The sequence below is a fragment of the Crotalus tigris genome, unplaced genomic scaffold (genome assembly GCF_016545835.1).
Source record: "Crotalus tigris isolate CLP2741 ecotype Arizona unplaced genomic scaffold, ASM1654583v1 scf7180000017764.6130737, whole genome shotgun sequence".
In the NCBI taxonomy this organism is placed as follows: Eukaryota; Metazoa; Chordata; class Lepidosauria; order Squamata; family Viperidae; genus Crotalus; species Crotalus tigris.
In genome coordinates, this window is record NW_024096618.1 from 4,399,566 (window position 1) to 4,414,659 (window position 15,094).

A 15,094-nucleotide genomic window follows, 5' to 3' on the forward strand; every position below is an offset into this window, starting at 1 on the left:
AGTCCTAGGCCTTCAGCTGGGTTTTATAAAACCTTTTCGCTTTAGGCCTCCGCCGCCGTATACAAAAAAACCAATAGTTCAATCAATTTCAACTTCTCACAGGAAAAAAAAAAAGATCTCGCGAAGTTGGAATTGATTGATTGAACTTTTTAGTCCCACCCAGTCTGCAGTTACCACCGTGGCCATGCCCACCCAATGGGCCACGCCCACTCAATTGGCCACAACCACCCGGCACCCGACGATACATACGTGGGTTCTGGGTTGCAGTTTGGGCACTCAGTCTCTAAAAGATTCACCATCGCTGTCTTACATCTTACTAACCACAGATTATGAAATAAATCAGTTTATTAAATAAATAAACCAAATAAATCTGGTTTACTTCATAAACCAGAGTTGACACTGCCACACTTTGTCTGCATTCAAATATTATGCCCTCCTAATGAAAAAGAAGTTATACTGGTTGTGAACTCTGGAACTTGTCATCCAGGACTTGAAGTCATTGAAGATACTGTCTCAAAAATAAAAAAAAATAGCTACAATCTTTTATATTCTAATCATACACAGCCAAGCCAAAATTATGACAATATCAGAATGCTACCTGAGATCCTCAATTTCCTTGATATAGTTATGAATCATATTACTGATTTCTTCATTACCCTCTCCTGTAGGAGGAAGAAGAAGATTCTCAGTTGAATATTAGATGAACACAAAATACATGGTTTTAAATGTATTGTTCTTGCACAAAGATGTCAAAACATTTACATAAACCAGTCTGAAGTTTCACAGAATCATTTGGTTTGAAGGGACCTTGGAGGTCTTCCAGTTCAACCCCAGCTCAAGGCAGCAGCCTTATACCATCCCAGTTAAATGGTTATCCAATTTATTTTTGAAAACCTCCAGTGACTGAACACCCACAACTCTGGGAAGCAAATTATTCCATTGATTAATTATTCTCACAGTCAGGAAATTCTTATTTCTAGGTTGGATGTCTCTTTAATAAGCTTCCACCCATTATTTCTTGTCCTGTCTTCTGGTGCTTTGGAAAATAAGTCAGTCTCCTCTTCTCTGTGATAGCTCCTTAAGTATTGGACTTACTTGTACCCCTTACTCCTTCTGCTTGATAGACTAGATGTAAGTAACTCCCTCAACTGTCCATCATAGAATTTATGGCTCATCATCTTTGTTGTTCTTCTCTGTACACTTTCTTGGGTCTCAACATCTTTTTTGCACCACGATAACCAGAATTGGATGCAGTATTCCAAGTATGGCCTCAGTAGTGCAGTGTAAAGCAGTATTATCACTTCACATGATCTTGATACTATACCTTTGTTGATACAGCCCAGGACTGCATAGACTTTTTTGGTAGCTGACTCATACTTAAGTGGGGGTCCACTAGGACACCTAGATCCCTCTCACAGTTATTAGCTCTTGAGTCAGGTACCACCTATTCTGTACCTGTGCATTTGTTTTTTCCTGCCCAAGTCTATAATCTTATTCTTCTCACCAATGAACTGCATCTTGTTGGACGAGGCCCAGTGTTCAAGTCTGTTAAGGTCCTTCAGAATATTGAGACCATTTTCCAAAGCGTTAGAAATCCTCCCCCCCAAGCTTGGTGTCATCTGCACATTTGATGAGTTCCCCTTCTATCTCATGTAAATAATTTATGAAAATATTAAAGATTGTGGATTCTTTTCTTAATTGGGTTAATAGAGTTCATATTATGATTTGTATAAGGTAGTCTTTAAATCACTCGTACCTGTTTCAGATAGTCATGTATTTACCAGAGTTACTTAGACCTTTCAAAGCATTAGGATAAAGCTAGTATTTTTCTCAAATATTCAACAAATTCATTCTTTCTTATACATATTCAGTAACTCTTATTATTCAAACTCCTTTTTTAGCATTTAATTTGCCTTCTGACATTTTAAACATATTAATATATTAAGCTTAAATATGAAATAAATCTTTTTTGGTTCATATTGCTTGTCCTGCTAAGTCTCATACCTACATTATTTAATTACATCTAATATGTAATTATGTAATGCATCATCTATTCATAGCAGAATCTGACAGTGTTTATTAATCAGACAACTATATAAAATGAATAAGGTATTAAAGCAGAGCTACCATCATGGCCACCTTTAAAACTTGTCTGCTTAGTTTGATCTAGCAATATATAAGCTATAGCACCCTAAACAGCTAACTAAACACTGTGCATCAGAATGTATTATAAATCCTATCAGCAAAAGATTTTTGAATTAGAGCTGTATCCTATGATCTAAATGACCTAATTGTTTTCTATTTTGAGCCCCAAAATTAACATAATCAAAAAGCTTGGATCATACACCAAACTGAGTAGAGAATAATGGCTGAAAGACATATAAATGCCAGGGATGTTCACAGAGATTCTGTGAAAGTATTGAGAAAGAGTCAATATAGAATGGCTTTTGAACAGTGATGAACTTTGGCTACGCGTATTTCATATTTAGTTGCATTTCTTAATTTGAGAGATTTAAAAGTTAATTTTTTCATAGCAATAGCACTTAGACTTATATACCACTTTATAGTGCTTTTACAACCCTCTCTAAGCAGTTTATAGACTCAGCATCTTATCCCCAACAACCTGGGTCTTCATTTTACCAACCTCAGAAGGATGGAAAGCTGAATCAAGCTTGAGATGGTGAGGATCAAACTCCTGGCAGTGAGCAGAGTTAGTATGCAATACTACATTCTAATCACTGCATCACCATAACTGATAACTGATAACTATAACTAATGATTATCCAGTAACTCTTAGATTAAATGGTTAATTTGTTCAGTAACCCTTACAATACATGTGTGCATGGGCTTGTAGAGAAAATGCAGCCTCATATACACCTCAGCTATTTCATCTGGTATTATTATGAAACCTGAGGCAGGACAAGAGCAATGGGGGGAAACTTGTTAAAGAAATGTGTAAATTTCTATTTTCATAAGAGCATCAGAAACTGCACCCTTTTGTAACACTGTGAAATAATGTTCCCGTAGCTAGGTACTAGTTCGTGAACAAAAATTCATAAAATGATCATCAAAAAAATTTTTTGGAATTTTATGAAATTTGATCAGCAATATATTGACACACACAAGTAATTAACAATAAATGAATATGCTCTCTTCCCTACAACACAATTTTGGGGTCCAAGTGAAAGGCATCACTCAAATCAAACTCGTATTTCTCAATCTTGGCCACTGGGGAATTCTGGGAGTTGAAGTCTCCCTATCTTAAAGTGGCCAAGGTGATCTAGATCAGTGTTTTTCAACCTTGACAATTTTAAGGCATGTGGACTTCAACTCCCAGAATTCCACAGCCAGCGTTGAAGTCCACATGCCTTAAAATTGTCAAGGTTGAGAAACACTGATCTAGATTATCACACTTGCTATTTGCACTGGAAAGAAAGTTCCACTAGTCCAAATAGGAACTTTCTTTTTAATGTTAACAGACCACATGGAGTAAAGGATACCATCCGTCATCCCAACAATCCCAGCTTCATGTTAGCTTTAAAAACAACATTCACATAATTGCTAATTGCATGGAAGGCTTGCCTTTAATTTTTATCTTTTTCTAGCAAACAACTAGTACTCCTTACAGACCTTAATTCACACAGCAATTTAAGTGATAAAAGTACACATTACCTGCTCTAGCAAGGACCTGGTTGGCCTGATCACTTGCGAGCTGTGTGATTCGAGCTCTCAAAGCATCTATAGTCTCTTGCATTGCCTTTATCCTAACTCGCAGGTTGTTGTTTTCCGTCTGCAGCATGGCGTTTTCATGAAACATGTCATTAATACTTTCCACACCTTCCTCATCAATAATCCTTTTACCCTTTAAAAAAAGAAAAAAGTGTCTTTGCCGAGGGCTAATTTTAACAAGATCTCTTCTGAAAAATAGGAAAACTGTTGATGTAACATCTTATCTAGTTCTGAACACTGAATTGTAGTTTGTTTGGAATGAAATTATATTAACATGTTTCACTTATGCTTCAAATATGCTCAAGTACTCCTACATGATAAAGACCTCACATAACAATGGTAATTGGTACCAGAATTTCCATCGCTAAGCTATGCAGTCCTAAAACACATCATATGACTGTGCTGCTTAGCAATGGCAATTTTGGCAGTCCCATTTCCATCCTTAAGTGAGAAATGTGGGTCGTTAAATGAGGACCTCACTTGAAATTTCCTGCCAACCTCTGACTACCAAAGTCAATGAAGAAGCCAGTAGGAAGTTGCATGTCCCAGGTGGCTCACAAACAGGCCTGCAATCCAGTGAGTGCTATGGAGAGAGGCAGCAGGGTGCTGTGGTAAGTGGATGCAGCAGTGGTGGATTCAGCCAGTTTGCATCACTTTGGCAGAACCGATAGCTAATTTTTTGTTGCCTGGGCCTAGAATGGACTTCTGGAAGCGGCATCCACACAGAGAACTGGTTGTTCACATATTTAAATCCCATCACTGAGATGCAGGCTTAGAAGATACTGCTGGGCAAGGGTAGCTGGGTAGGGGAAAGGGTGCTGTGGCATGAATATTTGAGATTTTGTACTCTGTAGCAGAGCTGCTTGAGAAAAAAATGGTAGCAAGTTTCAACCTTCCCTGCTGTCTTCCTTATTGACTTTGCTTGTGGGAAGGTCGCAAATGGAGATCATATTACTATTGGTTACTGCAAATGTTGTAAGAGTAAGCTGGTTTCCAAGCTCTTGTATTGCATTCAAGTGACTTTGGGGATGCTGCAACAGCCAGAACCAGTCATAACTACCAATTATCCAGTGCCATCACAATGAAAAACCGTCATTGAAAAAATGGCTATTAAGTGAAGAAAAAGTGGTCATTAACCCTATAATATAGTATTATAAGAATCATCATGCAAGTTCAAAGCTTTCTCAATTAAGTACTTGACTATAATGGACCAATCCAGGTTAATCAATATCCCAAAAATATCAAATCTCAATCCATGAGTGCATTTATTGAGGGTTCTTGCAATTTTATAGATGCTACTGTTCTAAACAGAAAAGAACATGTATAGTTCAGGATTAAAATGTGGAGTCCTTGGTGTCCTTTGAACTTGTTTGCTTGTTTGCAAAGTCTGCAACCAACCAAGTTTAAGCACATCAAGGACTCCACAGATGATACTATATTTGACTAGGCATATTCAAAAATTAAATTACAACTGAGTGTCTTACTCTTGAAAGCACTGTCACTACAGCCTAGTGTTTTTCAGCCTTGGCAACTTTTAAGATGTGTGGCTTCAATTTATAGAGCTGCAAGCAAATGGTCTCTAAACCAGGGGTGGACTTGTGGACTTCAATTCCCAGAATTCCTCAGCGTTGAAGTCCACAAGTCTTAAAATTGCCAAGTTTGAAGACTCCTCCTCTAAACAAAGAAGCGGCTAAACATGGACTATCTGTACTTTTATTTCTGCTAGCTGTGAACTGTAAGCTTTCTTTCCTTCATTGCACTTGGGCTTTTCAACAGGTAGAAACATGCAAGAATTAGACTTTATGAAGAAGATGGCCTTGGATTCAAAGGTAAAAGGTGCAATGGAATGCACTGGGTAAACATGTAGTACCTGTCTGCCAGTCCTAAGACAACTCAATCTACCACTCAAGGCAGAGGGACGGGGACAAGTGGGGAGTTTCAAAGTGAAATTATTCACATCACATTACAGCAAAGACAATCATAATAAATTTGCTTTTGAAAAAAAGAACAGATCCCAATCAATTTTACCGTTTTATATTCCATGAGTTCCAACTGCAATCGAGTTATCTCACTTCGCAGAGCATTGATCTGCTGACTAGCCCTATCCTGATTAACCATCACCTTATTCTTGATATTTCTTGCTCGGTTTGCGTACTTTAGGGTGTTCAGCGTTTCCATAAAGTCTCTGTCTGAAGGGCTTACACAAGCTATCATGATTGTTTGGCTAGAAATAAAAAAGAACTGCTGTTCATTATTTGGAAACAACTGTTAAAATAATCAAAAACATATTGGTGGCCAAGCATTAATAAATGAAAGCTTAATTACAACACCTCGATAGACCAAATTTTGACAGAAATCTGTGTCATTTTGTAACTAGGCTATCATACAAAGTGATATAATTACAATTACATATTCTCAGATTTGATGGAAAGTCAGGAATTACACATTCACAATTTCTCATACAAAGTGATATAATTACGATTACATATTCTCAGATTTGATGGAAAGTCAGGAATTATACATTCACAATTTCTCTGCAATTGGCCCATTAAATTTAGGTTTCATATATAAACAAAATAATTTGCTCAACAAATGTAAAAAATATTTGAGTGCCAAAAGCCATTTTGGCTGAAAAGTGTAGAATTTCTGGAGAATTCCCCTCTCCAGATTTTTTTTTAATTTGTTGGCATTTTAAATAGCATGTTGAAATGACAGAATAATCAACAAAGATGCATGTCCAAAGATACAATTATCAACTAGATAGCCTCACAGCTAGAACCTTCAATACTACATTCACTCAAGTATTTCAAAGGTTTTTTTTTCAAGAATCTTAGAACACAGAACATAGAATAATAGAATTGGAAGGGGTCTTAGAAGTATTTTAGTCGAACCCCCTGCTCAATCAGGAGTCCCTGTACCATTCCAGACAATAGCAGTCCATCTCTTCTTTAAGACTTCCACTGAGAGTGCACCACAACTCCAGGAGATAAGCCTTTCCCCTGTCTAATTGTTCTCACTGTCAGGAAATTTCTCCTTAATCTAAGTTGCATCTCTCTTCAATGTTTTTCCATCCATTTTTTTTTTTGTCCTTACCTCTGGTGCTTTAGAGCAGCAGTCTCCAATCTTTTTCACTCCATGGACTGACAAGGGGAGGGGAGGTTTCACATGTGCAGTCTAATCCCACATATGCAAATAAAGTTTCATGTGCCTTCCCACTCCTTGCGTGGCCTGGTTCCCAATGGGCCATGGACCGGTACTGGTGCACAGATCAGGGGTTGGAGACCCCTTCTTTAGAAAATAGGTCAACCCCCTCTTCTCTGAGTCAGCCACTCAAGTACTGGAAGACAGTTATCATGTCCCCATCCCCCCGTCTTTCTCTTTGGTAGACTAGACTAGATACTAGTTCCCTCATACAGTTTAACCTCCAGACCCCTTATCACACTTGGTCCTCTTCTCTGCACTCTTTCTAGGGCAGTGGTTCTCAACCTTTTTAATGCCGCGAACCCCAACCGGTTGTAAGTCGAGGACTACTCAACTGGTGCAGCACCGTTTGTAGAATGGAACTTTTGGTGGGCTCAGCAGGGCAGAGACAGCCTGGACAATTCCTATTGGCTTTTGAAAGCCAATAGAATTAGACTCTATTCAAGAGAGTCTATTCTATTGGCTTTCAAAAGCCAATAGAATAAAAAGGAGTAGCACAGCTAAGGAAAAGGGGAAAAAATGGCGGACTGTGTTGTTTGGCGACCCCCGTGAAATGGTCGTTCGACCCCAAATGAGGTCCCGACCCACAGGTTGAGAACCACTGTTCTAGGGTCTTAACATCCTTTTGGTATCATGGTGATCAGAACTGCAACATTCCAAGTGTGGTCTCACCAGTGCAGCATAAAGTGGTACTATCACTTCACATGATCTTGAAACTACTGATGAAACCTTGGACTGCATTAGCTTTTTTCATAGCAGCAGCACACTGCTGGCTCATAATTAATTGGTGATTCACTAGGGCGCCTAGATCTGACTGTTGCTACTGTTGAACCAGGTACCATATATTCTATACCTGTACATTTAGTTTTTCCTGTCTATGTGTAAGGCCTTACGTTTCTCACCACTGAATCGCATTTTGTTGGATGGGGCCCAGTGTTCAGGTCTGTCAAGATCCTTCTAATCTTAAGTGTAACTTCTAAACTATTGGCTGTTCCCTGCAACTTGGTGCCATCTGCAAATTTGATGCCTTCTCCTTCTATCCCCTCATCTAGCTCATTTATGAAGATGTTAAAGAGTACTGGGCCCAAGGCAGAACCTTCAGGTACCCCACTGCACATTTTCCTCTATGCAGATGTAATTCCACTGAGGACTACATGTTGATTGCTGTTGAGCAGCAGAGGAAACATTATTATCCTAAAATCAAATAACCAAATGTGAGATGATTTTGCACATAATAACCCATAATTATTAAATTATGTTAACTTCAATGCAGAGTACTAATTACTGAAAATTCACATCGATAATTATACGTAAAAATTGACATCTTGTGTCTTTAACCACCACAATACTACTCAAGCTTCTTATTTTTTATTTTTATTACATTTCCTCTAGCTATTCGAATACTAAAAAATACAATTGGAGAACGGTCCAAAGGGATTTTTTTCCATGGGCTATAAGAAAAAAAAAAAGTGGGATGGCTGAACCCTGAAAACAGTAATAGAAAACAAGTTATTGTAAGAGACTGAGACAGACAAATCTAAGTATCTTTCTGGTTCTATTTTAGTTTACAAATGTAATGGAATTAAACATTAGGTATCTTAAATAAATGGGTTACCTTGCCTTCAAAAGTTGTGCTCCATCACTGGAGGCTTTCAAAAAGAGATTGGACAACCATTTGTCTGAATTAGAATAGGTATAGGGCAGGGGTAGTCAACCTTGGCTCTGTTATGACTCGTGGACTTCAACTCCCAGAATTCCTGAGCCAGCTAAGCTGGCTCAGGAATTCTGGGAACTGAAGTCCACGAGTCATAAAAGAGCCAAGGTTGACTACCCCTGGTATAGGGTCTCCTGCTTGAGCAGGGAGTTCGACTCAAAGACATCCAAGGTCCCTTCCAACTCTTATTATTCAATGTTCATTGGGAGATGTAATTTTTTTTAAAGAAAATTTATTTGCATTCTATAAAGGTCAGTTTTATTTCTGCTTATTCCTAAAAATATTTACACGGTCATAAAAAAGAATTCTGCCATTTAACACTCTGCACTTCTGTAAAGTAGAAGAAATATTTAAATGCAGATATACAACATCTATCCATTTGTGCTTATTAGTCACAACAACAGCCAGTCAATCACAGTTTTTCATCCTTCCTTTCAAACAAGATTTATTTGATTAAACACTCGCTCATACCTATTCCCTCCAAGAGAATCTTGCAGTAGTCGTGTTAATTTTGAATCTCTGTATGGTACATGAGTCACCTTCTTACTCTTGTCTCCCAGTGCACTTATTACATTGCCCAATGCCAGCTGAAAATATAAAAATCTCATGGGTTAAAAAAAAAAAAACCTTCACAAACATAGGTAACCATAAATTAAATCAAAACATCACTGCCAAAAATCAGGTAGCTCAAGAGCTGTGTAGCACAAGCTGCAAGAAAAATATCTCTTTCCATACACAACAGCTCTGCAAATTCCAGGGCAGTCTGATTTTTTTCATGGGCAGGAAACTTTCTGTGAGTGGAATACCTTAGTTTCAGCTGATACTGCATTCTGTTTACAGACCTTTAAAGGAGAAAGGCAGCATGACAAATTGACAAGATGCTTCAATGAAATGCTTCAGTTTTTTGGGAGTAGGAAATACCAATAGCACTTAGACTTATATACCGCTTCACAGTGCTTTACTGTAAGCGGTTTACAGAGTCAGCATATTGCCCCCAACAATCTGGGTCCTCATTTTACCGACCTCGGATGGAAGGCTGAGTCAATCTTGAGCCAGTCAGAATCGAACTGCTGGCAGTGAGCAGTGAGTTAGCCTGCAGTACTGCATTTTAACCATGGGTCTTAAATAAATGCCTATTATCCTCCAAAGCCACTTTAAGGCGGATCTGGGCTGTTTGCAATTATTTACATGCAGAGCCACCTAGGCAAAGTCCTTGACTTACAACCACAACTGGGGCTGGAGTTTTAGTTGTCGCTATGGTTGTAAGTCAAGGCACCCACATAACTAAATTTTATGAACTTTTTTCAGTAGATCTTAAGTGAGTCACCACAGTCGTTAAGCAAGCACCACCCAATGTAAATGCAAACATATTGTTCCAAAACCGATAAAAAAGTCACAAATTGCAGTCTTGGTAAACATGAGCTGGTTGCCAAGAGCATGAAATACAAGTCACATGATCTCGTGTGTAGGTGTGTGTCTATCTGTCTCACATTTTACAATGGCCAGAAGTACTTTATCTACCATAAAGTGCTCATTCAAGGCTTGTTGTAAATTCAGAGTTGTTAAGAGACTATTCATAAGCCAAGGACTACCTGTATAACAGTTTTGTTCATTTACACCTTATTTCTGCTTTAGAAGTGGGAAGATGCTATAGAAGAAAAAAAAACCTTAGTGTCTTCCTCTTCCATACAAAAAGAAAAAAAAGGGGGAAATTAATTGCCACTTTCCCTTTTACAAGACAGATGTAAAAGGGAAAGTGGCAATTAATTTTTCCCTTTTTTTCTTTTTGTATGGAAGAGGAAGAACTAAGGTTTTTTTTCTTCTATAGCATCTTCCCACTTCTAAAGCAATGTTCAGCATCCTATTCCAGATCGCTGTCTGCAGACTGTTTAGAATCAGACTCTTCCACTCCTTCACTGCAACTATGATTAGAATTGTTAAGAAAGGTTCGTGGTTATAAAAACTGTGAGTGTACTTTTCAACAATTTTTTTTCACTACAACAGAGGAATAATAGCTTGTTTTCTTTACAATGTCTCCTTCACAGATTTTTTTTTTAATGATTAGAAAAGACATATAATGCTAGCAATTCAGCTTGTGTTTGTTGAGTATGGAGTTGAGTGTAAGGAGATTTCTGGAGTCTTTTTGATATGGGGCACTAAGGAATAATAATTATTTCCCTCCCTTGTTCTACTAGAGAGTGAGCAATAACTCACCGTTTTGCCACTTCTGACCACTCAAGTCTGCAGAAGACATAATTATCACAGTTAGCTTCAAACTGGCTTGTTAGGGAATAAGAGCTACGCAGAAGTGCCCCTAAATCACAAGAAGTCATGTAAATAAAACTTCAATTGCAGGCTGTTTTCTTGAACAAAAAAGTTTCTTTGAACCCTGGCCAATTTCAAGCATGCAACCCAAAAAAACTTCCTTAAGAATAAATTTATGCCAGCATCTTTGCTCTTGTGCTGGACAACTCATAAAATCAAAAATAGAATGTGGCTATGAAATACACATAGCAATTATATGAAGAGTGCTAAGCAGATTTGCAATTTCACTGATTTTTTTACAGTCTACCTCAAAACTAAAAGATGTAATAGGGATATAAGAATCAGTTGTGCGCAGTGGGCAAGCTACTGGCTCAGAAATCAGGAGATTGTGAGTTCTAGACCTGCTCATCCTCTATTTTACAGATTTCTGTATCACCTTTAAGTAAGTGTGATTACTGACAAGGTGGGATACGAATCTAAACTTACAAGTCCACAATTGATAGATATGCCTTCTTTGGCTCGCTCCCCAGTTGCCCCTGTACGTTTTAATCGTTCTGATCCTGCCAGATCCACAAAATGAAACTTGGCGGTAAGAGTTTCAAACTCATTTAGCTCAGAGGACTCCATTATTATTCTGTTGTCTGTCACGTTGTCCTACAATAAGCAACAGAAACAAAAACATTTATACCGTGGAAAGAATTATATCCAATTATAGTAAAACCACACCGCACAAAATACCAACAGAGACCACATAAATAAGCATTATTTTTTTTTATCACAGATCATTACATTTCTGCGTTCAACCTCCTTTGTGATGATCTTCAAGACAATAAGAGATAAAAAGCAGCTGAAAAACTGGAATACTTCAAATTACGCATGCATGAGCTTGGTCAGAGATAAGATCATAGAATCATAGGGCTGAAAAAGACCTTGGAGGTCTTCTAGTCCAACCCCTGATCAAGGCAGGAGACTTTACATCAGTGGTTGTCAACCTTTTTAATGCCGCGACCCCCAACCGGTCGTAATTCGAGGACTACTCAACCGGTCGTAAATCGAGGACTACTCAACTGGTGCAGCTTCGTTTGCAGAATGGGACTTTTGGCGGGCTCAGCAGGGCAGAGACAGCCTGGACAATTCCTATTGGCCTTTGAAAGCCAATAGAATTAGACTCTATTCAAGAGAGTTTATTCTATTGGCTTTCAAAAGCCAATAGAATAAAAGGGAGTAGCACAGCTATGGAAAGGGGGAAAAAAATGGTGGACTGCGTTGTTTGGCGACCCCCGTGAAATGATCGTTCGACCCCAAATGGGGTCCCGACCCACAGGTTGAGAACCACTGCCTTATACCATTCTGGACAATTGTTGTTCTGTCTAAAACCTCCAATAATGGAGCAGCCACAACTCCGGGAGGCAAGCTATTCCATTAATTAATTATTTTGTTGGAAAATTTCTCCTTAATTCCAGGTTGGATCTCTCTTTAACAAGCTTCCACCCATGACTTCTCGTCCTGCCCTCAGGTGCTTTCGAGAACAGGTCAACCAGCTCTTCTCTATGACTACCCCTCAAGTACTGGAAGACAGCTATCATGAACTAGGCTAGACATACCTAGTTTCCTTAACTATTCATCACATAGCTTAGTCTCCTTCTAGACCCCTTGTTAACTTTGTTTTACTTTATTTAATTTATATTTATTTATATTTCCTAGTCCTAAATCTCCCATCTCCCCCAGAGAATTCCCTTTTTGTTCTTTAGAAGAGTCTCAGCATCCTTTTTGTATTGTGGTGACCAGAACTGGATGCAGTGATTTGCTGCATGTGAACTGCTCTTGATTGGAAGAAAAGAAATAAAATGTTTCATCTTGGTTTTTTTTAATTATTGTAAGCTTCCTAGACATGGGAAGTTTAATAAATAAATAAATTCCAAGCACAGCCTTGTTGAATATGCTAGAACAATGGTCCTCGACTTTTTGAGCACCAGGGACCAGTTCCGTGAAGAGAGGTTTTTCTGCGGACCGGAGGGGGCGTGGTTTCATGTACTGCCTGCATCTCGTGGATGGGGCTTTGCGTGTTTGCACGGACCAGCTGCTGGCATGCCGCGACCCGGTTCTGGTCCATGGACCGGGAATTAGGGACCTCTGTGCTATAGGATTTATACAGCTGAAAGGTATTCCCAGTATACTAAGTTCATGTAATGACCCCTGAGAGCCAAAGACATTACAAACACCACATAACTTTATTAAACCTGGATACAAAGATATTCTTAGAATAAAAACTCCACCACTTCCTTAGACACTTACAGCATCAAGTGGCGGACAAACTCTAGTCTGGCATAAGTGGATGGTGAAGATGGCATGTGAACGTGAGCTCTGGACATTCATCTGTGTGCTGGCAGTAGTTCGAGATAAAGCACCCAGCTTCAAGCATTGCATCATCTGTACAAATGGGCAGGAAAAAGAGTGACTGATTAACATTTTTAAAAGTATACACACCCATCAGAACCAATTATGTTTAGCAAAGTCGAACTGTTAAAAAATGTATTATTTTTATATTGATTTTTTTCTGATTCCTTAGGAACAATATTTTAATTGCACATTCTTCCAAACCATTGCTATCCTCCATAATCTGCTGAGCACACCTTAGAAAACCCCTTGAAATGATGTAATAGAAACTGTTGTAATCAAATCACCTCTGCTTCCATCCCATGCCCAAACTTACAGAAGGTATGTGCCAGCAGAGTGAAAAGTAGTGCAATTTTTCCTGGATTTTCAGTGGATATCTACAGAACCGTATAATTATTAGGGATATATAAAAGAGGGTTTCCACGCCCCCCCCCCCCAGAGGTATCACAGAACATACTGCATTCAGCTAAATCTCTGGAGTGCAAAAATAGACCAGTTTCCAGTGAATAGAAGACTACCTTATGTTGTTATAGTAACTCCAAGTATGCTAACAATGCCCCCTTGTAGTGCCTCTCTCTGTCTCGCTCTCTCTGTTCCCTGTAACTGGCTTTGAATATTTAATGTAACTTCACTAATAGCCTGGGAAACAGGGAACCTGAAAAGAGCTAAAGCAAATAACTGCTACAGTTCTCATAAGCTCAGAAGATTGTCACAGCAAGCTAACGTTATTACCGTATCTTACTTTGTTCTGCATTTCTCCATAGCAGCAGAAATGACAGAATTTGAGTTGGGTATTTCCGCAAAGTAGGAAAAAGCTAATTAAAGTACACAAAACAGAAGAGAGTAGATACCTGGAAGCACAATATTACTAAGGCTGCTTTGGGTGCAGGCCAATATAATTTAAGTTCTGGACTAGGGCTAAAAGTAATGGAACTGTCCCCCCTCCTTTTTAACATCTACATGAAACCGCTGGGTGAGATCATTCGGCGACACGGGGTGAGGTATCATCAGTACGCGGATGATACCCAATTATATATCTCCACCCCGTGTCCTTTCAGTGAAGCAGTCGACGTGATGTGCCGGTGCCTGGAAGATGTGAGGGTCTGGATGGGGGTGAACAGGCTTAGACTCAACCCTGACAAGACCGAGTGGCTCTGGGTCTTGCCTCCCAAAGGCCAACTGGATGGTCCATCTTTAGTCCTGGGGGGGGGGAAATTTACCTCCCTCAGTGCAGGCACGCAACTTGGGTGTCCTCCTGGACTCACAGCTAAATCTGGAACAACATCTATCGGCTGTGGCCAGGGGGACCTTTGCACATGTTCGCCTAGTGCACCAGTTGCGGCCTTATTTGGACCGGGAGGCTTTACTCACAGTCACTCATGCCCTTGTCACCTCAAGACTGGATTACTGTAACGCACTCTACATGGGGCTACCCTTGAAGGGCGATCGGAGGCTGCAGTTGGTTCAGAACGCAGCCGCGAGAGTGACTGTGGGTGCGCCAAGGTACGCCGTGTCACCTATCCTCCGCGAGCTGCACTGGCTTCCCGTGGGTCTCCGGACGCAATTCAAGGTGTTGGTTATCACCTTCAAAGCCCTTCATGGCATAGGGCCAGGTTACTTACAGGACCGCATTCTGCCGCACAGCTCCCAGAGACCGGTGAGGTCCCATAGATTGGGCCTCCTTCAGGTCCCGTCAGCCAGACAATGTCGGCTGGCGGGCCCTCGGGGAAGGGCCTTTTCTGTGGTGGCTCTGACCTGGTGGAATCAACTTCCCCCCGAGGTTCGAAC

General features: G+C 39.7%; 1 protein-coding gene across 9 annotated transcripts in view; it reads right to left on the reverse strand.

The window, feature by feature from the left end:
- The window catches only part of KIF21A (kinesin family member 21A), a 95,553-nt gene that overhangs the window by 47,028 nt on the left and 33,431 nt on the right, over positions 1–15,094 (reverse strand). For all 9 annotated transcript variants that reach the window (XM_039341298.1, XM_039341297.1, XM_039341302.1 and 6 more), the window contains exons 5-10: positions 13,205–13,339; positions 11,396–11,563; positions 9,116–9,231; positions 5,758–5,953; positions 3,673–3,862; positions 599–662 (exon numbers count right to left, since the gene is read on the reverse strand). In XM_039341298.1, coding sequence (XP_039197232.1) covers positions 599–662; positions 3,673–3,862; positions 5,758–5,953; positions 9,116–9,231; positions 11,396–11,563; positions 13,205–13,339 — 869 coding nt within the window. The remainder of the gene's footprint in view (positions 1–598; positions 663–3,672; positions 3,863–5,757; positions 5,954–9,115; positions 9,232–11,395; positions 11,564–13,204; positions 13,340–15,094) is intronic.